Source organism: Danaus plexippus (genome assembly GCF_018135715.1).
Source record: "Danaus plexippus chromosome 16 unlocalized genomic scaffold, MEX_DaPlex mxdp_31, whole genome shotgun sequence".
NCBI classification, from domain to species: Eukaryota; Metazoa; Arthropoda; class Insecta; order Lepidoptera; family Nymphalidae; genus Danaus; species Danaus plexippus.
This window is the reverse complement of record NW_026869852.1, coordinates 1,261,388-1,287,829: the sequence shown is the minus strand read 5'-3', so window position 1 is coordinate 1,287,829 and position 26,442 is coordinate 1,261,388. Positions and strand designations below refer to the sequence as shown.

Below are 26,442 nucleotides of genomic sequence, written 5' to 3'. Positions count from 1 at the left end.
CATAAAAAAACATTAATGACTTAGGAAATTATAGGAAAGCTTTATTAAGCTCCTATTAGTGTAACCCCAAAATTAACATTAATTATCAAATTTTTCATGTATAATGTATTCAAGAAAATAATATTAATAGTGGATTTAAGATAAATCAAATTTTACCAATTAATTAATGTTTTAATTAAATTATCACCAGTTATTCATAACGAAAGTATTTAGAGGAACTGAATGTATTTATTTATTTCTATAGCTAAAAATAAAAAGTTATATTTATATGACAGAAATCGTTTTCTTAATACGTTAAGAATAAAACAATGATCTTGTAACAACTTAAGTTGTATGTTTATGACAATGAATACTGTTGTTGTAACCATGTTCTCGAGATGTCACACTCCATATATGTAATCATAAAATAGGCTTTGGTCACGGGAGTCATGTTAATATCTCATTACAGTAGAATATATTACATGGCTCGGAACAGCACTGCCTCTTTCACAATGTCCATTTGCCAGAGCGTTGCATACACCAAAACAATGCTAGGTTCTGGTGTCGCCGAACTGTTCAGCATTATAATAATATTTATGTCATATGTTTTATATAAATTGTCAATGGAATTTATTTTGTCAAAAGGTCGTTTCATATCTACATTAGGATCAGCTTGTTAAGAATAATTGCTCGTTTGCATTCTTTTAGCAAAATAAAGTAATTTTTCCAAATAACTGACCAAAGTGAGATATCAATGTTGCTATTGATTAATAACAAACATTTTTTGTTTAAGGATCGTGACGAACAAACAAAACTGGAAATGAAACACAGGCAGGAAGAAGATGATTTGTATAGAAAGTTTTCTAAACACAGAGAGGAAGAAAATCGTAGAATACGAGAAGAAATACAGGTTTGTAAGACATATGGACGTTATTAATTAATAGCATTACAATAACGATTGAAATAATATGAAGGAACATTCGTAAATTGGAAATTCCATGCAATATTATATCAATTTTTAAATGTTTGTTTCTAGGATGAGTGGGAGAGGGAGTTAGAAAGATTAACAAACCGATTCCAACAAGAGATGCAAGTGAAGAAACGAAGACCAGAATCTGAGATAGGAGCCCTGACACTTCGACATCAACAGGAGAGAGCTGATCTGGAGAAGAATATGACTCTCCGGAGAGACAAGAAGAAGGAGAGCTTGACTAGAAAGATGTTAGAACACGAGAGGTAATTATGATAATATTATTTACACCAATTATAGATTACTAATTTGCACTTCTAAAAGACATTTGTATGAAAGGCAAAAATTAAAAAAATATCTCCAATTTACGTGACATAACTTTCAATTTTAATGTCAATACTTCTATTTTAGAGCGGATTTTTAATTTTAAAATCTATAAATTCGAGTACTGCTCACTTGTATTTTCGGACTTTAATTCAACTGCCTATATTTTGTTAATGTTTAATATACAAATGAATTCAATATCTGTGTTAGAAATCTTCTTTTATAATAATATTTTTGATTATAATTTATCTTATGGCGGTTCAAAAAAATATTTAAATGTGCCAGTCATTTGTCAGTCGAAAAGACAAGTGACAACGCAAGTTTATCGGCGGAGTTCAAACAAAGGGGAAACAACTTTCATTAGCACCCGGATGTGTGGTGCGTGCGAATATTGTTCCAACGCTGTTTGATTATGTAGATTATATATCTGACGATTTATCTGTTGTTTTAACTGTACCAAATAACTGCTTTGTAACTAATTTAAAAGTCGAGTTAATTACTGATTCATAATATTTTCTAAACAAAAACCAATCCGCTTTACCAATGAAGCGGTCCTGTTTGAGTGCGTTCTCGAGTCCATGATATAATATTAATAAACTTCATTAATACTATTAATTTGATTTACACTCGTCAACTCGTTGACATTCAATTGTTTATCATAATTAAAAAACTTAGATACACAGACTCACCAATAGAGAAGGATATTATATCGAACTAAAATTGCCAATTTAGGGTTGCCAAAAATCAAGCCTAAAAGTATTTCCTCTATTTCAGGGCTGCTACTGCAGCACTGGTTGAAAAGCAAAGTCACGAGATGATGGAACTGATCCAGGAGCGTAGATCTGAATACATGGCAGCATCCTCCATATTCCTGGACGGAGAAGAAGCACCCCCTTATCCTTCTCGTGCTCCGCCCCCTTTGCCGCCGCTTGTATCCAAATTCCACATATACACAGATCCTGCGGAATTCGCGGATGTTGATAAGATTGCTATTTCCGTAAGTTCTACATTAACATGAGAATTATGATAGTAATTATTACGCGTAATAATACTTTATTTTAACAGCTTTAGAACTGGGTTATATGGTTTTTCATTTATCTAAGCAATACGGATAAGTTATTCTTTAAAATTGCATTTAAATTAATTGATATATTTGTCAATAGGTAGCGCAAGAGGATCAAAAAACTTTTACCGATTTGGTCCGACAACTCGTGGGTAGATGTGCGAGTGATGTCGAGAAAGCGAGAACCATTTTCCGCTGGATAACTGTGAAGAACCTCAACAACATACAATTTGACGAGAACCTCCGAGGGGATTCCCCCCTGGGATTACTTAGAGGCATCAAGCACGGCACCGAGAGTTATCACGTCCTGTTTAAGAGACTGTGCAGGTAGCTATGAAATGATTAGACTCGAAAGCTGTGAAAGAAACGGAGGCTTGAGGAAAAACATATTTTACGTTTAAATGTATTAGTATTATATAGCAATGTTTACAAAATGTTGCGGTTGAATTGTATAGTTTCAATAAGTAGAACAATAAAAGCACTTAAAATGAATAACGTTTTAGTTATGCTGGTCTCCACTGCGTGGTAATCAAGGGGTACAGTAAATCAGCTGGCTACCAGCCTGGAGTACGTTTCGAAGACAATCGCTTCCGCAACTCGTGGAACGCGGTGTACGTGGCCGGGGCCTGGCGCTTTGTGCAATGCAACTGGGGGGCGAGACACCTTGTTAACGCTAAAGATGCGCCCAAGCCAGGAAACAGAGGAAAGAGCGACAGCTTGAGGTGGGATAATTGACGACGATTTAGTACACTATTGTAATTTACGCAATTAAAATTAAACTCTATATACAGTTGCTAAAAATAGAAATTACATTAAAAATAATTACATATACATTTTTATAAATTTTTGACGTAATTATAGCTATATCCTTTTTGTATATTTCTTCATACTGAAAAGTGTTATACAACAGGGTTTGAATCTTTAACACCTACAAACATAACGGCTTCTGAACCCTCTTTTATAATCAATCACTTCGGCTCTAGATATGAATACGACGATCACTATTTCCTGACGGATCCTCGCGAGTTCATCTACGAGTTCTATCCGCTTCAGCCTGACTGGCAGCTGTTGAAGACGCCCATCACTCTACACGATTTCGAGGAACTTCCCTTCGTGAGGTCGCTGTTCTTTAGATACGGACTCTACTTCAGCGATCCCAACACCAAAGCTGTTATGTACACCGACTCTACTGGTGAGAGTTTTTTGGGTTACGGTTCTAAACCTTTCTTGTTAAAAACCGCAAACATGTGTGATATGGCCAAAGAGTTTATGAACGTAAGAGTAATGTTTACGAATATTAGATTAGATATATTGTTTAAATTGCATGTATTTTAAAATATAAAAAAAAAATTACGGAAATGCTACTCGTTATCCATCATTCCACTTTTTATTTCATCGTAATTTTACTTAACGTGTAATATCATATCGTTCTTATGAGTTTAATTGTTAAGAAAAACCTAATTATTTTAACATCAGTTATTGAATAACATTTTTACACTGACACATTTACCGTAAGTTACACAAAGGATTTTGTTAGCAATAATTTTAACAGTCTAGAACATTGCTGTTTTTAAACTTACATAAGTAATTTATTGTATAGTTTTAATGTTCTTTTATGTCCAGGTGCGGCGACTATGCGTATAGCCATGCCGGCACACATGCAGAGCTCGTTGATCTTCCACTATAACCTTAAGTTCTACGACACGGAGGGCGACGGTTTTGACGGGGTCAGCCTTAAGCGGTTCGTCATGCAGGTAAACTAGATATGTGTCATTATACAGAAGCCGGTTTCTTTCGTTAGCTTAACATTTTAAATGCAGAATAAAATAAGTATATTTTAAATTGAAGAATGATTTTTTAGTCCTCTGTTCATATAATAAGTTTTCAAGCAATGTTAAGCCCAACTTGATGCTCTATAGTTTTAATATTTTTTTTATTTTTAGTACGAGGATGACCTTCAATGACTGTAAATAATATTTATTTCTATTCCAGTCTGTGGTTGGTAACGTTGTATCGTTCCGTGTACACGCGCCCTGTTCCGGGGCCTTTCTCCTGGACATTTTCGCGAACGCCGTCACACCCAGGGAATACCTCACCGGCGAGCCCATGAAATTCAAGAGCGTTTGCAAATTTAAGGTATCATGGACTTCATTTAAATGAATAAAACTAGCGAAAATCTTAGATCGAATCATTATTCTTATAATAATTTAGAAAAAAATCATATCCAAGTATTTCAACTTTCTTTAATTTACAATTACTTGAAATTATTTACTTAAATATAATTAATCATACAGATTTGCTGCGCCGAACTACAAACAGTAATGGTGCCGCTACCAGACTGTGCTAGCGGTGAGTGGGGGCCGACTAAAGCGACCAGACTCTTCGGCCTCGTCCCCATCACGCACCAGGTATTTAATATGATGCTTTAAAATCTTAATTCCTAATAAATATATTACAGGGTTTATTAAGATTACACAGTTTAAAAATAAAAAATATTAGAATATATATGTTTTAAGTCAAATAGTTGCACGAAATAGTACTGTTACTATACATCTACTGATAATGTGCTGGTTACGGTTGCAATGCGAATAATCAAGAAAGTTATTTTTGTAATGCCCCGTATACATAGATAGTTAACATTCTATGTATTAATGATAAAGAAAAATTAAAAAAAGCAACGCCATCTTGATTAACTTACGACGACGAAAACACATTCAGCACACTCGAAAGCGTCAAGTATTGCCTATGGTCATTTAAAGGTCACATGACGATCTCGAATCTCGATTGTGTAAATATATTTAAATTCGTAAATTCGTATTCTTATCCAGGGATATTGACAACGGAAATCCTTTATGTCCATGGGTAAATATTTTTAGCGATCCGGCACATCACTATCTAATATGAATAATAAATCATTGTGGAGTGACCTTAATAGAGCTGTATTATACTTCTTTTTATAAAGTTAAATTTGTAAAAAAATAATAACATCCTTTTTTATATAAGAACGTTATATGTATTTTTTTGTTGTTGTAGGAAGCACTTGTATTCGCCGGCAGAGAACTAGAGATTCAGTTCCGAATGTCGCGCCCTCTAGCGGACTTTATGGCGACTTTACACAAAAATGGCATCGATGAGAAACGGCTGTCCAAATACGTGCAACAAAACGTCTCGGACGATATCGTCAGCTTTTACATAACATTCCCAGAGGAAGGTAAAACGTTTAATTTATTATCATAGAGTTTAGGTTTTCATATCTTTATAGTTTAAATCAAAGAACAAAGTTTTCTCAGTATTTTGATTTCTTCTTTGACGTTGTCAAAACAATGTCGTGTACATTTCAAGGTCAATACGGTTTGGACATATACACTCGCGAGCGCGGGGGACCCACGGCCATACACAACGGCTCCAGCGAGAAGGAAAAGCACCTACTTACACACTGCTGCAAATATCTCATCAACAGCAGTAAACGAAACTAAATGAAAAATATGTATCGGTTATACTATAGAAGATATGTTTTGTAACTCATAAAATTCATACGAGCCGTTTAATGTAATGTTTCTTCAATCTTGGAGTCTACTAAAACGTCTCCAAGTACTGTCAATACTTTGAAAAAAAACAGCAGAAGATTAAAAATTTTATAACTATATCTATTGTTAACAATTTTTAATAGTTATAACTATATCCAAATATAGGTAGGTTATAGGAAAATAAAACACCGAATACATTGTATACAGATCTTTGTCAAATTTATTAACTCTAGGTTGTGCCGAGCAATCCAATTGCTAACATATAATTAATATCAAAACATATAGTTCTTATATATTAATTATAAGACATCTAGAATAATGTTTTTTACTTAATAGATATAAAAAAAATAACACTACATTAATATTAAGTGCAATAATTATATAATATATTTTTTATATATATTTTACATAGAACAATCCGGAAAGTCAAGATACGAGACAGTTTAAAGGAAATAATGAGCAATAGATTCTCAGACATTTTAAGTTAAGACTGACAAACTTATCTAAAATATATTACTAAGAAATATTTGATCGAATTAAATAAATTAATTGTACATAAAATGATATTTTCCTATGAAAGTAATAAAAATCCATGACAATATATTAAACAGCTCCCGCCAATGAACTCTAGTAGATTCAAACTGAAATATTTATATTAAAAAAAATTAAAAAATATTCACTACGGAATGTCACCATTACGATAACTGTAAACTTGCTCCACTTACGCTTAACCAAACATGAACTAACATTAAGATCGTACGTAATTTATACTTATATTTAATAAACACTATGTAAATTTTTATATAAAATATATGGCATGTTATTTTTATTAAGTATCTCATTTAAAACTATCAGATCCATATAGATTGAGCACCAAACACATAGGGACGGAATTGTATGTGAACTACTTACAAACCATTCTGAACTTTTTCACTGTTGATAGTGAGGTATAAATACTATACAGTATACGTAATCTACCCCCGTCATATACTGTGACATAGCTTAAAAAATAAAGTATATTAAAATAAAAATTACAGTCAAAACAACCCACCGCTGACTTATACTTGATTTAAGTAGCTGTTTTTGTGATAAAAAAATATATTATAACGATCACACTCCTCAATCAACTGTAAGTAAGCAATTCATTTTCATATTAACATTCAATTATATGTACATGTATATTTTAATATTCAATCAATCGAACCAGCGACTAACGGTGGTTTAACTATTAGACTTAATGAGTACGTCAAGTAGCCGTTAAATTATAACAAGTACAGTTAAACTAGAGTCTTAGTGGCCTTGAGTGTGGCGCGCTGTTCGACCCCACGTATGAGTGTTCCCAGTAATCCCTCTAATTCGTGAGCCGTTTTCTTTAGTTGTGCGTTGTCGAAGCAGGAACCTGAAAAAATATAAATATGTATTGTAATATGATAGGAAATATTATGTTGCACTTGGTAGAGGTATTCTTTGACTGTCCACTAGTGGCAAAGAGTTGTCATGTGATAAAGATATTGGATACTTAGTTTCATCAAATTCAGGGACATGTGTGCTATACATATATAAACCTAAAAAAAGGTTAAACCTTAAAGGTTAAAAGTTAAACACAATCTAAAATGCAACCTCCATTATGCCAAATAACATTGTATTTAATTAAAATCGACTTAATTTTCTGTTACATACAGTCGTCAAGATTGTATGTCTTTTTTTTAGTATTTCTGTTCTAATTCCGTATTAGACAAATTCACCAAAAAATATTTTTTAATTGTTTGTTTGTTTGCTTGTTTGGTCTAATCTCGTAACGGCTGGGCCGATTTCGATGGGACTTACAAGGTAGATATCTAATATAATAAAGAGTAAAGTTAACTGCTTTTATGTTATAAATATTAGTCCGCGTTCAAGTCTTATAAATTAAGCCCGTACCGTCTACAGTGAATGTTTGTGTGACTATCTCCTGGAGCCTGTCCAACACAGAGTCGATGTCTGCGCTGAGTTCTCTCACCCGCTCTGTACCCTTCTGTACCGAGCGCGCGTCACACAAGTAACGTTGTTCTGTACGAGATATACTGTCCACACGACTCGGCTGAGTCTCTGAAAAATCAATTAAAATTTGTAAATTACTCATTGTAAACTAATTTAAATATTTTATTGTATGTTCTTTATCAAAGAAAATATCTCCACTACTGTATTTTAGTTGTAATTTAAAAAGTTCGAATACAAAGTTCAACTAAATGTCGTAATATCAGAAAATAGTTTAATAGTAAAGTGCTCGTTTTTGTTAAATGTATCAAATACGCCTCTAGTATTAAAAATCTTTTTAAAGAGGCATTTCTTTCTATTACATGTAAAAATATGCCACAACAATCATAACTCACCATTGTACCAATTGCTTATATCATTCATTGACACCGTGGAAACGCTATCAGACGTATGACCGACCACAGGTTTCCAAAAATCCCCGGACATAGTGAGTAGATCCTGGCTGTGATGTTTTGAGGTGGCCATTAAATTCTCTGAGTCCATACTGAGAATTTTTTTCTGGTCTAAATTTTTGGTTACCTTCGAATGTTTGTCGGCAACTGGGATCGGACTGAAAATTTCGAACGCTCTGGGCCATACGTCTTTTTCTACAACTAACTCATTTGACGAGTCTGGATTCGCTATATTGTCCTGGAAATAAAATTATCGTATTAATAAAAATATGAGTGGTGTCCAGTATAGGATTTGTCAAATTCCTTACCTTTAAACTTTTCAACCTGTTAATCTGTTTAGATATTTGACTATAGTGTGCATCTACCCTTTCTTTCAGTTCGTTATTTGTATCCTTCCCTCCATCTTGCAATTGGCCTGATAGTTCCATTAAGGCCCTGAAAATTATTTCAAATCTTAAGTAAATCAGCAATACTGATGTTTTAATTACAGCAAAGTTTTTTGGCCACAGATTTTTAATTATAATACATAATTTTAGCTTACTTATTTTGATTTTCCAACTGTGTTATAATATCTTGCAGTGTGACCACTGGATTGTTAGCCTTATTCCCGGAAGCCTTTCCCACAGTTGAGGTAAACATACTCGGCGTCACTTCCTTTGTTTTGATGGATTGGCTTGTTAGTATGTCATTTCTCTCTTGACCTCGCCTGTTTGGCTTCTTCTTTTTAGTTCCCATACATAAAAATAATCTTTCCATATCTTCTACAAATCTACTCATACCTTCAATGAAACCTAAGTGTTCTGGAGGTTTGATCTGAGAATAATTTATTAGTCAATGAAACATTAAGTAATTTTAGTCAATTCTATATGTGTAATTGTAACATACCTCCCCATCAATAATTTCATGAATCGAGTGAGTTTTCTTATGTCCAGATACAACTGTCAAATCTTTGCCATAAAGATAGCACTTCTCACAGAAGTATATGTTGTGACATTTTGAACATCTGAATTTTAATACCTGAAATGAAAAAAATATAATTTTAAATCTATTGAATTTACTTTAGTATAAATTATTTCACATAATAATAGGACACAAAATTAATTTCAGATACAAGAGACTACTGTCAAATATTAATAAAATATTTGTTAGAATTTAGTATGCAGAACACTTAGTGCACTAAGTTTTACTTTTATTTGATCAAATTTTATGACAATTATAAAACAACAGGAACTAAATTCTTGAACTCAGCCATTGTTTTTGTCAAATAGCGTTGAAAACAATACATATAAGGCTTACCAAGATATCCACATGATGAAGGCATAGAAAATATAATGAAAAATTACATGTATATGATAAAATTATACTTTAAAAAATATTCTGTAAATATCTTACTTAGAAAAAATATTATCATTAAATACAGTGCAGTTGTAAAAAAAATTTTTTAAATGTACTAAAAGAAAGAAAATAAATTTACCAACTTTCTGTAGGAATTGAACCTACCTTTAAAAAGGTTTACAATAATAATACACAAGTAGACCTTTGTATTAATACAAGCTACTTAATACTGAAGACATCAATAACTATAGATAATGATTTAACAGTACAAAAGGAAACTTAGAACATGTGAGTAAGATTTGTTCCATATACACAATTCTTTTAACAAATTACAAGAATTTCATCACGAGGAATTGATAACTACCCTCAACTAACGGTAAATATATTTCACATATCCTCTATACAGATTATTATGACAAAGAATAATAAAATCTTTGTTTTAATATCACTACCAAATACTCAAATATGGACTTATGCATATATATAATTACATGAGATATATTCGGATTACTATGTGTATTTTATTATTTTAAAAACTACACACTCCCGATGTTTAGGTTACATGAACCGTGATCACATCTTGTCTGCCCTTGATCACGGTTGCTGAGAAGTAACCGAAAAATAATAAAATACAGGTAATAATCCGAAAAATATTAGTTTCATTTACATGAGATATACCTGTATCAGGGGCTGTGCACAGATAGCGCACGCAGCGCTAGCCGTAGCACAGTTTCTACTGTCCAGCACACGCTGCACCACCCCCAGCCACCTTGTGCTACCACAGTGAGCCCCCCACTCAGCCACTGTGTGAGCACTTATTCCAAGCATACCAGCACTCTAGAATTAACAGTCATTTATTATTAATGTAACAGTGACTCCTATGCAAATGCCATTTCACATACTCATGTTACTAATAATTCATACAGATAAAAAAATAAATTTAACCAAAAAATCCCTGAACAAATTTCTGTAGCTTTTAAAGAAATATGTCACAACTCAATCACTACTACTAGAATAACTAACTCCCTATATCAAGTGATATTTCACTCACTCACTCACATATTTGCATAACGATAATGATATTTGCACAAGTTGAAGTTTACTAGGGACACTTTGAAATTTGTGATCATTTGCTATAATATATAATGTATAAATAAAAAACGTTTATAAAAACTGTAGAAAAGTAATATCTAAAATGTTATCTGTGAACTTGTGCTGCCATCTGTGATGGTTTAGTTAACGTCAAAACTACTTTAAATAAAAACGTTAGTTCTGTTCTGCACTAAATAGCGTTGTTTTATTATAGGTTATGGGCCCAGAAAATTAATGAAAAGTAGTGTTTTAACAAGTATTTCGTCACGGTACGAGTGTTAAAAAGACTGTTTCGACACGCGTTTACACTGTGTTGTGTAGATTGGCTGGACATTCGTGAAATAAAAGTATTTTATTCAGAATTACGATGGCGGCAAACTACTTGGTAAATGTACCCAAATTACGCGGGCGGGAAAATTACAGCGAGTGGAGCTTCGCGGCAGAGAATTTCCTAATCCTTGAAGGCATGAAACATTGTGTAAAGCCAGAAGGAGCTGTAGTAGGAGCTGCAGACGACGAGAAAACTCGAGCAAAATTGATTATGACAATCGACCCGTCTTTGTTTGTACATGTGAAAAGTGTAAGAACAACGAAAGAACTCTGGGATAAACTACAACAGTTATTCGATGACAACGGTTTTTCAAGAAGGATAAATCTGTTACGGAATCTAATTTCGATAAGATTGGAAAACTGCAGTTCAATGACGTCCTACGTGACTCAAATTATTGACACGGCTCAAAAATTAAGTGGCACGGGTTTTGAAATAAATGACCAGTGGACAGGCTCATTGTTATTAGCAGGATTGCCGGATCGATTTTCACCGATGATCATGGCAATTGAGCATTCAGGCATTAGCATAACGGCTGATTCTATCAAATCGAAATTGTTAGACATGGAGTCAACCATAGAGGAACGTGATGAAGTTGGCGGCGCGTTCGCAGCTCGTTCGAATTCTAAGTACAAGAAAAATAAAATGGCGTCAAGAAAAAATGTCAATGTTGGTAGCACTGCCGATACGTCAAAGTCAAACGTGACATGTTACAGATGTAAACAAAAAGGCCATTATAGAAATCAATGTACTAATAACGAAAATAACGCATCGAACTTCAAGGAAAAACCCCGAATGCAGTCTAATGCGTTTAGTGCTGTGTTCCTGAGCGGGAATTTCAGTAAAAATGCATGGTATATTGACTCTGGAGCCAGTGTACACCTTACGGCAAATGAAAGTTTGGTTATGAATGCGTCGTATGATCAGAAACAGGAAATTATCGTTGCGAACAGTGAAAAGTTGTCAGTTTTGTGTTCTGGCGATGTGAAAATTATAACTACAACTGGTGATATTGATTACGAAATTATGGTTGAAGACGTTTATTGTGTTCCAAGTCTGGCGACTAACTTGCTATCAGTCAGCCAACTCATAAGCAAAGGAAACAAGGTATCTTTTTCTGATAGTAGTTGCTCGGTATATAACAAAAATAATAAGTTAGTAGCAACAGCATTACTAGAAAATGGAGTGTACAAAGTAAACTTACAAAACCAGGAACATTTGGCTGCATCAGTTGTATCAGGTGTTACATGGCATCGCAGATTAGGACACATTAATAAAGACTACCTGAATCAGATGAAGACTGCAGTACAGGGTATGTCTTTTGATGAAAAAGTGGATATTGGTAAATCTTCATGTGATACATGTTGCGAAGGCAAACAGTGTCGGTTACCTTTCAAGAGTATCAATCAGAGAAGCAGTGACCTATTAGATATAGTCCATACAGATATCTGTGGGCCTATGGAAAATATATCCATAGGAGGATCCAAATACTTCTTGTTGTTTGTCGATGATTGTAGTCGAATGGTGTTTGTTTATTTTCTAAAACACAAGAATGAGGCTTTGAGGTGTTTCAAAGAATTCAAAGCCCAGGTGGAAAATCAAACTAAGAAGACAATCAAAGTATTAAGGAGTGATAATGGATTAGAATACTGTAATAAAGAGTTTGACAATTATTTAAAAGGTGCTGGCATAATACACCAAAAAAGTAATCCATACACACCGCAGCAAAATGGATTATGTGAGCGATTCAATCGTACTATTGTTGAAAAGGCAAGATGCTTACTCTTTGATGCCAACCTAGGGAAAGAATTCTGGGGTGAGGCTACTAACACGGCAGTATATCTACAGAATCGAAGCGTGGCTGCAGCATTGGGTAATAAGACACCGTATGAGATATGGACTGGCTGTCAGCCCGACATAAGCCATATCAGAATCTTCGGTAGTACTGCAATGGTCCATGTAGCTAAAGAGAAGCGCAAGAAATGGGACAAGAAGTCAGAAAAATGCATTCTCCTTGGATATCCAGAAAACATAAAGGGATACAGGCTGTATAACCCAGAAACAAAGAAAATATTGACTAGTAGAGATGTGGTTATAATAGAGCAGGAATCAAAATCTGAATGTCAGATGGAAGTTTCCTCTCAGAGTTTTGATTCAGTGGGGGAAGAAGAAGTTAATATAGATGAACCAAACTCGGAATCTGACCACACAGATAGCTCAGAGGACACATTTCTGGATGTGGTTGATGAGACATATAAACCTAGTGATTCTGAAGCTGAAGATATCCCGCAGATTAGACCTCAAAGACCTACACGAGAGAGGAAGCAACCAGACAGGTTCAAATGTTCAAATTTTTGTGCTGGTGAGAGCACATATGATGATGTGACAGGATTGTCTCTTCAGGATGCCTTAGCCGGACCTGAAAAAGAACAGTGGAAAATAGCTATGGCTGAAGAGTTACAAAGTTTCAAAGAGAATGATGCATGGGAGATTAGCAATCCTCCTCAAGATGTTAGAGTTGTAAAGTGCAAGTGGGTGTTACGTAAAAAATATGATTGTGATAATAACATTCGGTTTCGTGCGCGTTTAGTGGCGAAAGGTTTTTCACAAGTTCAAGGTGTGGACTATACTGACACTTTCTCACCTGTAGTGAGGCATACCACATTGCGGCTTTTATTTGCTCTGTCTGTTCAACTTAATCTTGATATAACACATCTTGATGTGACAACTGCTTTCTTGTATGGAATTCTTGAAGAAGACATTTATATACAAATACCTGAAGGTTTTTCTGAGAAAGTAGAGAAAGGTCAAGTTCTTAAATTAAAGAAATCTATGTATGGTTTAAAACAGTCTTCAAGAGTATGGTACAAGAGAGTAGAGGAATGTCTTTTAAAAATTGGCTTTGTTAAATCTAAGATAGAACCTTGTATGTTTTTGAAAACACAGGATAAGTTAAAAACTATTGTTACTCTGTATGTCGACGATTTCTTCATTTTTTCAAATGATATTATAGCTACTAAGCACTTAAAAGATGTTTTATCTGACAATTTTAAAATTAAAGATTTAGGTGAAATCAAGAAATGTCTTGGAGTAAATGTAAAAGTAAATAAATGTGAGAAAACAATATCAATAAGTCAGGAAGATTATATTGATCAGCTGTTACTTAAATTCAAAATGAGTCAATGTAAAACTGTTCAAACTCCAATGGAGACTAAGTTACATGCATCTAAAGATGAGAATAATGTAGATAAGTTATTGTTTCCTTATCAACAAATGATAGGTTCTTTAATGTATTTAGCGGTTCTTACAAGGCCAGACATTGCATTTGCAGTTAGCTTTTTAAGTCAATTTAATAATTCCTATACCAAACAGCATTGTTCATATGTAAAACGCATATTGCGATATTTAAAATTGACCAAACATTATGGTTTAAAATTTTCTGCAGATGGGAACTCTGTCATTGAAGGATTTGTAGATGCTGATTGGGGTGGGAACACTATTGATAGAAGATCCTACACGGGTTTCTGTTTCACTTTGTCAGGTTGTGTAATTTCTTGGGAGACAAAGAAACAGAAGACCGTGGCTTTATCAAGCAGTGAAGCCGAGTACATGGCTTTAACTGAAGCATGTAAGGAATCTCTTTATTTAAGAAATTTACAGTTTGAAATAACTAATAAGAAGTACACTATTGAATTATATAATGATAACCAGAGTGCATTAAAGTTAACTCAAAATCCAATCTTTCATAAGAGAAGCAAACACATTGACATACGTTATCATTTTTCTAGAGAATGTGTAAATAATAATATTGTGAATGTTAAATATTTACCATCAGCTGAGATGCCAGCTGACTTACTTACAAAGAGCTTGTGCTCTAATAAGCATTATTATTTATTGGATAAGTTGGGGGTTCAGCACATATGTTAAAGTTAATAATTGTTCATTATACTGATTTTTATCAATATAACATTGTTAGATATAGTGGGGGTGTAGAAAAGTAATATCTAAAATGTTATCTGTGAACTTGTGCTGCCATCTGTGATGGTTTAGTTAACGTCAAAACTACTTTAAATAAAAACGTTAGTTCTGTTCTGCACTAAATAGCGTTGTTTTATTATAAAAACAACACCAAATAGAGCAGTAGTAAAAAGTATTCAAATAAAAAATATACCTTTTCAAAGCAGTTATCCACATCAGTTTCTAAATAATCACATTGGCAGCCGAGGTATTTAGGTAATGCTGTGACATGTATCAATAAAGCGGCAAGTCTCTTCCGTGACACACAACCATTATGATCAGCACAACAATTTGCTAATGCCAACCATTTCTCTGATATTGAATCCTCACTAAGTAATATTAATAAAGTCTTGGCTGCTAGAACACGGATTGGTGATTTTCTCTCTCTGAAAACATTTTTTTCTCCTGATAAACATCTATACAAAATGCTATATTATCATCACATAGTCTTTAATTTTTATACTGATATTTGCATTAATATATAACTTAAAATGAATTCTTATTAGAGTTAAAAATATGTACATATTGCACTAAGAACACTCACCCATCATAAACATTAAGTAATAGGTTAATTAACAGATCCACAGATAAATCCACATCACCAGTAAACAGCCCTTCTTTTTCCGCTGCAAAATAAATGTCTGCGAGTACAGCTTCAAGCTCTGCGGTATCGAGAGAAAGACTAGTTTCAGACAAACTTAACTGGTGACGAGCAAAGACACCAGAACTTATCCGTAGTGGTGGAACTAGAAGTATTATTGAAAAATTTGAAAAAAATAAAGTTTAAAACTGTTTAGTAAACACAATATCAAAAAAACTTATTTTTACCTTTAAGGCTCCGTTGAAGAGCGAATATTTTAAACGCTATTCTATAAGCACTATACTTAATATCATTATACTCGTCCAAGGTTTTCAAGATTTTGCTAAATTGAGGGTGGTTATAACTTTGTTTGCCGCTAGCTTCACTATGATTTAAAAAAATGTTTTAGATTAATAAACGTTTATGTGAATTAGTTTTGCCAAGGGAAACTTCTATTTCTTACTCAATGTAACAAGGATATCCTGCTTCATTTTCTACTTTTTTCCACTTTAGAAGGTCCATTATGGATTATACAAGGAATGTCATTTTAGAAAGGTACACCGTACAGTAATAACTCGAAAGAAAAAAATAACCGACATAATATTATTCAAAATGGATTTAGTGTTCGTCACTATTTTAGCCAATATAATAGTCAATTCTCATGCGGTAAAAGACTATTCTGAATAACAACCAATAAAACGAGAAAGGTTAGTTTGTGATTGGTAGAAATATAAGACTTCTTGTTTTAACAGTTACAGATAAAATAAAGTTGAATAACATCATATGTAGCAATCAATCTTGATTTTTGAGAGTACTATTTTAAAGTTATTACTAATAAAAAATGTAATCTATAAAGTAAACCAGATATCCCAACTCAATGAATGTAACTTTTTACATAAAAATACTAACAATAAAGTCAAACATTTTGTTTACAATATATCTTATAGGATAAGAAAGATATTTCTTGGAAAAAAATATTTTCATATATATAATAAGAGTTATTAATATTTTTGAAATATAGTTGCTTAATGGTTTAAGGCCAGTCCAAAATTTATTTTATTGTAAGCACGTTCTTGCTTTACATCGCAAATGTCATTTTAAATGTAACCAATGACAATCAAGTATTCTTTGTTTACATCATTCAACGACAAATGAAAATGATTTATTTGAAACAAATTTTGGCTCTCTTTTCTTGAATGTAAAAGAGACGCCATTTTGCAAGCGTCACTTGGCGGCGTGTCGGGTTTCGGCATTTTTACCTAACTTACCTTAAGGCGAACAATAATACTGTTTTGTTTTTGTGTAATATGTCGTATCAATCTAGTGTAGCGCAGGATTCTCTTTCTGCAGCACAACTAGAAATGGCCGGTAACCCCAATGCTTTGGCTCTACGTCGGCCATTCGACCCTGTGGCACACGATTTGGAAGCTAGTTTTCGTCTAACAAGATTTGCTGATTTAAAAGGAAGAAGCTGTAAAGTACCGCAAGATGTTTTATCTAAACTCGTTGAATCATTACAACAAGATTACTCCCAACAAGACCAGGATCAGTTTATGCATGTTGCGATCCCGCGTATTGGCATTGGCTTGGACTGTTCAGTTACACCGCTAAGACATGGTGGACTATGTTTGGTGCAAACTACTGACTTCTTTTATCCTTTAGTGGACGATCCATATATGATGGGAAAAATTGCCTGTGCAAACGTTCTTAGCGATTTATATGCTATGGGCGTGACTGAATGTGATAATATGCTGATGCTTCTAGGCGTATCCACTAAGATGACCGAGAAGGAACGAGATGTTGTTATTCCTCTTATTATGCGTGGCTTCAAGGATTCAGCGCTAGAAGCTGGTACGTCTGTGACTGGAGGTCAGACTGTCATTAACCCTTGGTGCACTATTGGAGGAGTAGCCACTACTATCTGTCAACCCAATGAATATATTGTGCCCGACAATGCTGTTATGGGTGATGTCTTAGTTCTCACAAAGCCTCTTGGTACCCAGGTTGCTGTGAATGCTCATCAATGGCTTGATCAGCCTGAACGTTGGAATAGAATAAAATTAGTTGTGTCAGAAGAAGATGTTAGAAAGGCTTATCATCGTGCTATGGACTCTATGAGTCGGCTAAATCGTATTGCAGCTAGACTTATGCACAAATATAATGCCCACGGTTCAACTGATGTTACTGGATTTGGTCTTCTTGGCCATGCTCAGAACCTTGCCTCTCATCAGAAAAATGAAGTTTCATTTGTTATTCACAACTTACCAGTGATAGCCAAAATGGCAGCTGTTGCTAAGGCTTGCGGAAACATGTTCCAACTCTTACAGGGTCATGCACCTGAGACATCTGGAGGACTTTTAATCTGTTTGCCTCGTGAGCAAGCTGCGGCATACTGTAAGGATATTGAGAAGCAAGAGGGATACCAGGCATGGATTATTGGCATTGTTGAAAAGGGCAACCGTACAGCTAGAATTATTGACAAACCTCGAGTTATTGAAGTGCCAGCTAAAGATTGAGCAGTTTATGCATAATTAAGACATTATTACACTATAGTTAAAAATTTTAATTACTGATAAAATCTTAAATTTACAAACACTTTTTAAAGTTATGTATATAACTATCATTTTATTTCAATTTGATAAATACCATGTTGTTATGTGACAGAGTAACAATCGGGTGGGATTTCTTATTCATTTACAATCTCAAAAACTAGCGATCTTTTCTAGTGACTTGGTGTATGTGTATAAGTAAGATATTACTATTAAATGTAAGAAAAAGATTCCATTAGGTATCCCTAATAAATACAATGTTGTTTGCAGCTTGTGAGTTGATTCTGCAAATTCTGATATAAGTATAATTGACTAGAATAAAAATATTTTTCATTCATATGTAGTTTTATTTGTTTAAACCTAATGTTATGAACGTAAATGTAACTTAGTTTCTGGATTGAAGATTTTGGATCTCGTGACAATTTTAATTCTTAAAATATATAGATTAAAACCATTAACATTAATTGCATAAGCTATTTATAGTGTTATTGGATGACCAATAAAACTAGTCTATATGTATATTAAATATATTTATAAGTTTTGTTATATAGATAACCAGTTGCCTGAATTCATCTACAACTTTTTATAATAATGATCAGAAATCAAGTTATATAAAAACTAGTTTTACATTAGTTTACTTAAACACATGTACTATTGGAGTTGACAAGAAATGTATGTGCTCTTTAATTATAAGAGGTGATGACAAGATTAACTCAATATTCATTACGATAATACTTCAGTCACTTACACAATTTAGAATGATTGAAATATCAACTGGCACCTTTGAGCCAAAACAGCACAGCTACTCATGTTACATTTATTAAAATTTACAAACAAATATATGAAAGAAATACTAACATTATAATAAACACTTTTACAACTTGCCCATTCGGTGAGTGCAGTTTGCATTAAAAGTATTGAACACATTTCTACTCAGTAGTACCCAGCAATGAAACTTGCTCCAAGGTGAAAGTTAAGATATTAAAATGGAATGGCTAACTATGCTTTTATGATTTAAAGTCAATCTTATACATAAAAGTGAATTGCACAGAATGTTCAAGCTAATAAGAAAAATAATCTTATTTGCAATCAGCAAAATAATAATGTCATAAGTAAATGTTACTTGCATGCGTAATCAAATTTAAAAGATAATTAAAGCTCCCAAAAACATAGTACCAGTTTGTTTCAACAATTATTTTATAATTCAATCTAAAAATGTGGCATACAAATGTAATTATAAAATGGCCATACACTTTGTAAAGTCTGTAACTCAAGCACAAGGTAAGTGATGTGAGATACATTCATTTTCAGTTGAGGGGTGAGTTGAGACATGGCCTTTTACGTGGTCTGCTTTCATCACCATTTTGTTCTATATGGCTCTGATCTCTTTTTTTGGGTGATGTGTTGTTCTGGAATTAAATGGCATTTATTTAAGATTTGAACATATCTATCATAAAAATACATTAATATAATTAGCATTTCATTCAGGTAATTTTTATTTATAGTTTGCCAACATTACCTTTTTCTCCCATTGTTGGTGTAGATATCTTAATAAGATGTTTGTTTTTTCGGTTACAATAACTGTAAGTGTTAAATAGAAACATTTTAAATGTGTAACACATGCTTTAACACAAAATATTATGCTTTAAAATATTATTTTAATTCTTATTGGACTTAATAGAAGCGTATACTCAACTTTGTTCAGAAGGTATATCTTTGGTGGGCAGGTAAATTGAAGGTCTTTTGGAACAGTTTCTTATACCGTGATCGGTATTAAATAAGGTGAAATTATGTTCGTCGTAAGACGGCAGATCTTTCAAGAATTCCATAACCGACTGCAATAACAAACCAACGTTTAATATAGGTAATGCACGAAAATAATGCACCATTGAAATGTGTTCATCAAAATGTATTATACACAAAAATTACATAAGTATTACCATTATGACACAACGCTAGTGTTTTTTAGGATTGAAATTTCAATGGAAACTACTTTTCTGGAATCATAAACGATAAATAAATCCAAAAATAAAGAAACACGAATGGCTCACAGAGACAAACCAGATGAGAATGACATTTGGAAATGTTGCCTTTTTCTTATTATTTACTAATGCTTTGCGTTTATGAACCAAATACCGACTAGATGAATAAAGTTCCAGGAATATTTAAAAATTACTCCTCTTGATTTTAAAAATTACTCCTCTTGATTTTAAAAATTACTCCTCTTGATTTTAAAAATTACTCCTCTTGATTTTAAAAATTACTCCTCTTATTTTAAAAATTGTTTTTTTTTAATATTTCCCATTCAATAAAATAGTTGATCAATTAATTTGTTAAAATTTTACCATTGTATAAAAAAAGAAATTTAAATTTAGAACTGAACTTAGATTTGGAGGTCTTTATACAACATTATATTCTTAAACAGGAACTTTCCCTAACTCTTTTTAAAACTGAATAAGTTATTTCAGACCATGTATAGTTTAGTCAATTCTAACTTCAGTCGGTTATATAATCCTGGCGGGAAACAAAATGCCTTATGTGATATTAAAAGATTATTAACATCCAGGGATCCGAATGCCCAAAGTAAAGCATGTGGCTACCTTTTAGAAGTAATTAATAGATATGACGTTAACAGTTCCGAGAGAAGACGGATGATCAATTATTTACTAGATAATGATATTACTGTGTTTTTGTGTGAAGCAACTTCGAATTTAGACTATTCTCTCTTTCGGTAAGTTCGTGGAAAATTATCAATACCCCTTAGTTTATGCAATAATCTTATTACCTTTACCAAAGTAAACCTGGATGTAACTAAAAAAAATTTTCAGGTCAGTTTCTGATTGCATACGTCTTATTTGGCGGGAAAAACGATTCTTCGTTGAGGAGCATGCAGCAATCTCATTGGCGGCCGTTGTCCGTGCTTTAACACATTACACAGCCATCGACGCGTTCAGAGCTATTGACACTTGCTTACACTTTACATGCGACTTATTAAATGGGTCTGTGATGTTCATAATAACTATATGACTTAATTAAAGAAGTATGTAAGTAATGGTTATTCTAATCAACAGAATTAAATTTCACGAGACAACTTCACCGCTTTCCTATCAAAGCGCTTACAGTGCCGAACAACTTTTATTTAGTTTTATGAACCTATCAAGTCGAATCTGTAATAAAGAAGGCACTGTTCTGTGCAGTGCTTTAGTACTACATGCCCTTATATCGTATCAACCAGAGAACTTAGACCTAAGAGGAAATGTTATTAGTTCGTTAGTAGAAATCTTAGAAAAATGGTTTGATTTACTATTTGGAGTTTTAAATCATACTGTTCTAGTAGGGGACAGCGGAAGTCTAGGCATGCTTTTTGTAACATCTTGCCAACTAGGAATAGATTCTTTAAAGTAAGTTAGATAATTCTTTTTATTCGTAAAGCAAATTTTAGAATAAAATAAAAAAAAATACAATCTGAAAAAAAAACAAAACATTATCAAGTATCTATTAATTATTTTAGGCTCATAACTGTTCTGGAAAAAGGTAAGGAGCCTTCGAAATTAGTACAAAAAATATTAATCGATCAGCAGGAAATTAATTTGAGAGAACAATGTTCTTTAAAAATTAAAAGTTGCGTTCAGAAACATATAAACGATATCGTAAATTTCGTGAAGGTAATTTATAATAATATTTTATCACATAAAAAATAGTTACTGTTACTGTTGTTGGCATTAAGTGTTTCTCAGAAACGGTACATTTGAATTAAGAATATCATGTTTATGTTAGTACAAATTAAATGTGAATCATTCTTAGTATACTCGAAAGATTAAGTAACAAAATCAAATTTGTTTCTTTCATTATGGCTTAATCATTACATTTTCATATTCGCCTTAAATCGGTGGTATAATTATAATTAATTGTAATTTAGAAAAACAAAGCCAGTAGATTCAATGACTCGGTTAAACTGAAAATTATTGAAAGTCTATTTTGCACTGTCCAAACATAGGAATATCAAGAAATCACAACTAGTGAGGAGTACAGCATATTTTTAAAGTTTCTTTTAATTTTTATGAACAAGAACGCTAAAACAGATGTATTATATGACCTCTGTGACAGTTTACTTTCAAAAGGATATTTAGCGATGTTGCCACAAGCACAGATTAAAAGGTTTATTTATTTTTTTTAATCCGAAAACATTCGTCTGTATTTAAAAAGAAATAAATTCAATAAATATTTTTTATTTCCGCAGAAACGACGTAACTGTACGAAAAATAAGTACCCTCGTTTTGGGTGAAATTCTGAAAGTTTTAGCCGAAAAATATTTATACGTAAAAGACAATAGTAGTACCGTGGCGTGTGTTAACGATATTAACGTTAGATAGTGATACGTTTTATAACAAACTAAATTATTTAAGTATTTATTAGAAAAAAAAATATAATTATATTAAATAATTTTACAGTTAGGTTTAGTTGAATTACAATACGGAGTGGAAAAACCTCAAGACATAGGGAGACAGCTTCAGAAAAATCAACCTTACAGTCTATTGATATATATATATTTCTACTGTCAATCATCTGACAAGTATATATTATAATACAAAAAATCCATATCGCGATTTACAGTTATGTTTATTGAACAACGTGTAACTTTTAATTAATTAAATAAAATACTTTCAGTACGAGCGTCGTAACGGCGCCACTTCTGCCGTATCTTATCGAACACATACTAAGGAATCCGCTCAATTCAAAACCACCGGGTTATATTATAAAGGCTCTGTGGCTTGTTTTCGCTGTAAATGCATATATATATTTTTTAAAAACCTTAACATTATTTGAGTGTTAAACATTTGTTAATTACATAAGAATAATACTAAATGCAATAAAATATTCTCGGTAAACTCTTCAGATGTCAACATTATCAAACGGGTCATTAGATTCTCTCGACCAAAGGGTGTATCTAGAGAAGGCTACGGAGCGCCTTTTGTCATTCTTACATCCAGAACCCATGATATATTACACACACAACCCAGCTATATTGTTTTGGACTTTCACGTCTTTGAGAATACATAATAATTTTAAATTAGTTGTCGTAAGTACTATTAGATGTTGTGATTTCTTTGTTAATAACATTAATTCGTACTGTTATTTTTTAAGTTTGCCTTTTATACGTTATCAATCCAATCTGTACGAGTCTCAGGCTTAAATTTCAGTCCCATATCATTTAACGTTAACTTGATAGGCGTTTATAAACACATATTGCAGTTGTCTGAATGGTTTAGAACAGAGAGTTCCTTACCCGAGGATATAGCTAAGGAAAGATTAGTTTGGGAATTAGTTCTGAACGTGATAATTCAAAGTAAGGACAGGACGATATCGGCGAACTGCATGGAGGCGCTGAACATCATTATAGAAGACGGAAGTGATGCTGACAAAGAAGAATTTGCATCTCTAACCTGGGGATTACTCCCGGAGGTTTTATCGAAAGCCCTGATAGATTCCCATGATGCACTACTAGGTAATACACATGATTACAATTCTGAACAAATAAATAAATTTTATACAAAACACGAACAGAACGAGAAAGGTATGTCTATTTTGTTTATTGTGTGCAACCAAAGAGTTTGTATATATTTTCATATACACCAGACACAAACATCACGTATATCCTCGACATTGCTACGTCACATCCGCCAACTCAGATCGAACAGTCGATATGTATAAAAGTGGCCGTTTTCATCACGACTCTCTTCACTAAGTCAATAACAGATATAGATTTTAAGGCTAGATATGATTATGAGTACGTCTGTTTGAAACTGTGCTTGATACTGCTGGGAATGTCCAAGGAGGAGAGCGATAATAAAGGTATCTCATACAATTTAATATATATCTACATATATATATATACAAGATCAAGCTCTTCAAGTAAGACGGTTTAAAGACTATTAAGTTTGATCTTTTTATTATCATTATCTTAATTTGTCATCGGATTTTCTCGACGTTGGAAATATTTCTGACTTTTCGTTACCTTTGATAACATTAAACTCTTTTAAGGCTTTATAAAAATTTACGACTTTTCTATTTAATATATATATATATATATATATATATATATATATATATATATATATATATATATATATATATATATTTAAATCGCATTTTTATGTGAACCTAATAAGTTTAAAAAGGGGAATGATAATGACTCCTGCAAGTACGGAATAGATAATGGTAAATTCCGACATGCGATAGAGGAAGCAAAATTTTCAGTTTTAAAGTTTCACTTTAAAACAATTTCAGTTACATGAAAAAACTCCCTCAACAACCTTTATACATGCATATAATTTTTAATTAAAACTATGACATAATAATTACGCAGCTTGATTTAATTAATTATTTAAAATCTTACATAGTATTGTGTTAAATAACTATAGTTACTACACGAGTTTCTTAGTAAATATAATTATTCTAGTATCACTAACATATATAAATCGCGAGGGATTTCTATCGTGCGTTTTATCTTCTATCGGAAGCTCCGATGATGGCGTCTCATACGCGGCTGTAGAACTACTGACTTACATAGTATACAACTTTACTAAGAATAACTACCAAGTAAGCAATTCATATATTAAGTATAGCAAATATAATGATTAAGGAATTAATGAAGATATTTGCCTTATATTTTGTTGTAACCCATAACACAAAACATCCGAACCAAAAAATATTAAAACTTCTAATGGCTTACAAAATCTTTAGAAGCAGTCACTATTAGTCTTCTTTTGTCTAACAATCCTTTTTCGATCTATTTGTGAACGCCAGTTGGGTTGCTCGAAACGAGAATTTGAATTTTTGGAATATGTTGTAGAATAAAAGAAAAATAATTTAAATAACAAGCTTCGCCTTAACGTTTAAACTTCGCCTTAATTTGAAACTTGACTCACAGAAGTAATTCATACATTCATGTATAAATAATGTCTCTTCTCTCCATTTCATAATATATTCTTTCAGCCGACGTCAGTTCTAGAAATACAAACAGATGTTATAATAAACTACCTGCGTCAAGATTGTGATAACGAGCGTTCGACGTCTTTATTACAATTAATTTATATGATATTCAACTCTGGTGGCAATACGCCATTGGTTCTGAATTATAATTTCTATACGAATCCTTCGGAAAATCTTAGTTACAACGGTTTGAGAGCTTTAATGTTTAGAGTTCAAATGATGCTCTGCAGTAGGGTTTGTGCACGAATTTATAATTTTATTTTATTTTTTCTAGAAAAATTCCATTAAATAGATTTTCTTTACAGGACTCTAAAAACCAATCACCAACCGGATGGAAAACTCTTAGCTCAATTTTCAAATATGCTATCTCATATAAAAACGATCCCAAACTAGTGGCAACCCTAACATCTCAGCCGTGGACACACACGCTCATAAGATTCCAACTAACACAGAACATAACACAAGAATTCCTAACATTCACAAAAAACTGGTTGACACTACTCAAAATAACGATAAAGAAAAATAGAGACGTTACCAAATATTATATATCTAAACATAGCCTTATTTATCGAACTTTAACCCTGTTGAAGAATAACTTGAACGGCGATGATTTAAAGGAATCTAAAAAGGAGGTTTTAGTTATTGTTAATGACATTAAAGAGTGCGGTCGAGGTAGAGATTAAATAAACAGTAATGTGGAATAGAATTTATTTGTGAAAACCTTTCCTCTAACAGATATCGATCAATCGATAAACATATCGGAAGTTCGATACGGAAGTTATTAATTCCCCAAACCATTGTATAATATGAAAATTTATTAATTTGTTTCCTCGTGTTACAACGTTCGTTCGTAATTTGTTACACGTAACAAATTAACATTGCTTACTTTTTTGTTTTTATCAGATAATATATTATAGAAAACAGTAAAAATACTTTTTGTCTTTTATAAAACGAGTTCTAGAATAAATTTAAAGTCAGCTAGGTTTTTCAAATTCTAATTAATTACATTATTAAAATTTCTCTTAATTATTCATATATGGGGGGCGGTTAGGGCATTAAGGTTCAATTGGTTATAGCTATAGGCTATAACTATACTGGATACAGTATCTCAACAAGTGCAAGTTCAAATCCTGCTCGTGTCAAGGCATTTTCAATTATAAATGCTTTACAATCATTAAGCTCAGTATTGCTTACATGTGAAATATATAATCAGTTATATAGGAATGAGTTAGCCTTATTTGTCAAAAGTTCTAAGG

At 32.7% G+C, this 26,442-nt stretch overlaps 5 protein-coding genes across 10 annotated transcripts in view; 3 read left to right on the top strand and 2 right to left on the bottom strand.

The window, feature by feature from the left end:
- LOC116772040 (hillarin) overlaps positions 1 to 6,692 on the top strand; it is a 30,937-nt gene extending 24,245 nt beyond the window's left edge. For all 6 annotated transcript variants that reach the window (XM_032664062.2, XM_032664068.2, XM_032664067.2 and 3 more), the window contains exons 5-15: positions 773 to 889; positions 1,016 to 1,215; positions 2,048 to 2,270; positions 2,437 to 2,663; positions 2,840 to 3,058; positions 3,320 to 3,528; positions 3,960 to 4,090; positions 4,329 to 4,472; positions 4,631 to 4,744; positions 5,370 to 5,547; positions 5,679 to 6,692. In XM_032664062.2, the coding sequence (XP_032519953.1) occupies positions 773 to 889; positions 1,016 to 1,215; positions 2,048 to 2,270; positions 2,437 to 2,663; positions 2,840 to 3,058; positions 3,320 to 3,528; positions 3,960 to 4,090; positions 4,329 to 4,472; positions 4,631 to 4,744; positions 5,370 to 5,547; positions 5,679 to 5,812 (1,896 nt within the window). In that variant the 3' untranslated portion in view covers positions 5,813 to 6,692. The remainder of the gene's footprint in view (positions 1 to 772; positions 890 to 1,015; positions 1,216 to 2,047; positions 2,271 to 2,436; positions 2,664 to 2,839; positions 3,059 to 3,319; positions 3,529 to 3,959; positions 4,091 to 4,328; positions 4,473 to 4,630; positions 4,745 to 5,369; positions 5,548 to 5,678) is intronic.
- On the bottom strand, positions 6,061 to 16,262 carry LOC116772041 (dystrophin-related protein 2-like). The gene is made up of 11 exons (XM_032664070.2): positions 16,108 to 16,262; positions 15,893 to 16,029; positions 15,609 to 15,810; positions 15,219 to 15,450; positions 10,306 to 10,464; positions 9,178 to 9,309; positions 8,834 to 9,105; positions 8,601 to 8,727; positions 8,236 to 8,530; positions 7,784 to 7,951; positions 6,061 to 7,262 (listed from the first exon to the last, which is right to left on the bottom strand). Exons 1-11 carry the CDS (start codon positions 16,164 to 16,166, stop codon positions 7,141 to 7,143), a joined length of 1,905 nt encoding a protein of 634 aa, XP_032519961.2. The 5' UTR covers positions 16,167 to 16,262; the 3' UTR covers positions 6,061 to 7,140.
- A 586-nt stretch (positions 16,263 to 16,848) lies between these two features.
- LOC116772043 (inactive selenide, water dikinase-like protein) lies at positions 16,849 to 18,530 on the top strand. Its single transcript, XM_032664072.2, has one exon. The coding sequence runs from the start codon at positions 16,952 to 16,954 to the stop codon at positions 18,158 to 18,160; it is 1,209 nt and encodes a 402-aa protein (XP_032519963.1). The 5' UTR covers positions 16,849 to 16,951; the 3' UTR covers positions 18,161 to 18,530.
- A 176-nt stretch (positions 18,531 to 18,706) lies between these two features.
- Positions 18,707 to 20,285, bottom strand: LOC116772044 (DET1- and DDB1-associated protein 1). Its single transcript, XM_032664073.2, has 4 exons — positions 20,134 to 20,285; positions 19,890 to 20,028; positions 19,713 to 19,774; positions 18,707 to 19,602 (listed from the first exon to the last, which is right to left on the bottom strand). The coding sequence occupies exons 1-4, from the start codon at positions 20,134 to 20,136 to the stop codon at positions 19,501 to 19,503; spliced, it is 306 nt and encodes a 101-aa protein (XP_032519964.1). The 5' UTR covers positions 20,137 to 20,285; the 3' UTR covers positions 18,707 to 19,500.
- Positions 20,286 to 20,651: 366 nt separating this feature from the next.
- Positions 20,652 to 25,869, top strand: LOC116772019 (uncharacterized). The gene is made up of 14 exons (XM_032664041.2): positions 20,652 to 20,924; positions 21,022 to 21,192; positions 21,265 to 21,594; positions 21,705 to 21,858; positions 22,191 to 22,351; positions 22,434 to 22,557; positions 22,645 to 22,766; positions 22,862 to 22,976; positions 23,091 to 23,273; positions 23,447 to 23,699; positions 23,831 to 24,046; positions 24,654 to 24,793; positions 25,190 to 25,420; positions 25,492 to 25,869. Exons 1-14 carry the CDS (start codon positions 20,665 to 20,667, stop codon positions 25,867 to 25,869), a joined length of 2,838 nt encoding a protein of 945 aa, XP_032519932.2. The 5' UTR covers positions 20,652 to 20,664.
- Positions 25,870 to 26,442: the final 573 nt, after the last annotated feature.

What these genes read in the sequence shown, in the direction of transcription:
- LOC116772041 (XM_032664070.2), bottom strand. Translation starts at nt 16,166, where the DNA reads ATGGACCTTCTAAAGTGGAAAAAAGTAGAAAATGAAGCAGGATATCCT. An exon ending in CAGTTGGAAAATCAAAATAA is followed by an intron (nt 8,728 to 8,833) that starts GTAAGCTAAAAT and finishes AATAATTTTCAG; the next exon opens with GGCCTTAATGGAACTATCAG. An exon ending in ACAAACATTCACTGTAGACG is followed by an intron (nt 7,263 to 7,783) that starts GTACGGGCTTAA and finishes ATATTTTTTCAG; the next exon opens with GTTCCTGCTTCGACAACGCA.
- LOC116772043 (XM_032664072.2), top strand. Translation starts at nt 16,952, where the DNA reads ATGTCGTATCAATCTAGTGTAGCGCAGGATTCTCTTTCTGCAGCACAA.
- LOC116772044 (XM_032664073.2), bottom strand. An exon ending in AGATATACCTTCTGAACAAA is followed by an intron (nt 19,775 to 19,889) that starts GTTGAGTATACG and finishes TAACACTTACAG; the next exon opens with TTATTGTAACCGAAAAAACA. An exon ending in ACCAACAATGGGAGAAAAAG is followed by an intron (nt 19,603 to 19,712) that starts GTAATGTTGGCA and finishes ATTTAATTCCAG; the next exon opens with AACAACACATCACCCAAAAA.
- LOC116772019 (XM_032664041.2), top strand. Translation starts at nt 20,665, where the DNA reads ATGTATAGTTTAGTCAATTCTAACTTCAGTCGGTTATATAATCCTGGC. An exon ending in CCACAAGCACAGATTAAAAG is followed by an intron (nt 22,352 to 22,433) that starts GTTTATTTATTT and finishes TTATTTCCGCAG; the next exon opens with AAACGACGTAACTGTACGAA. An exon ending in AAATGATGCTCTGCAGTAGG is followed by an intron (nt 25,421 to 25,491) that starts GTTTGTGCACGA and finishes TTTTCTTTACAG; the next exon opens with GACTCTAAAAACCAATCACC.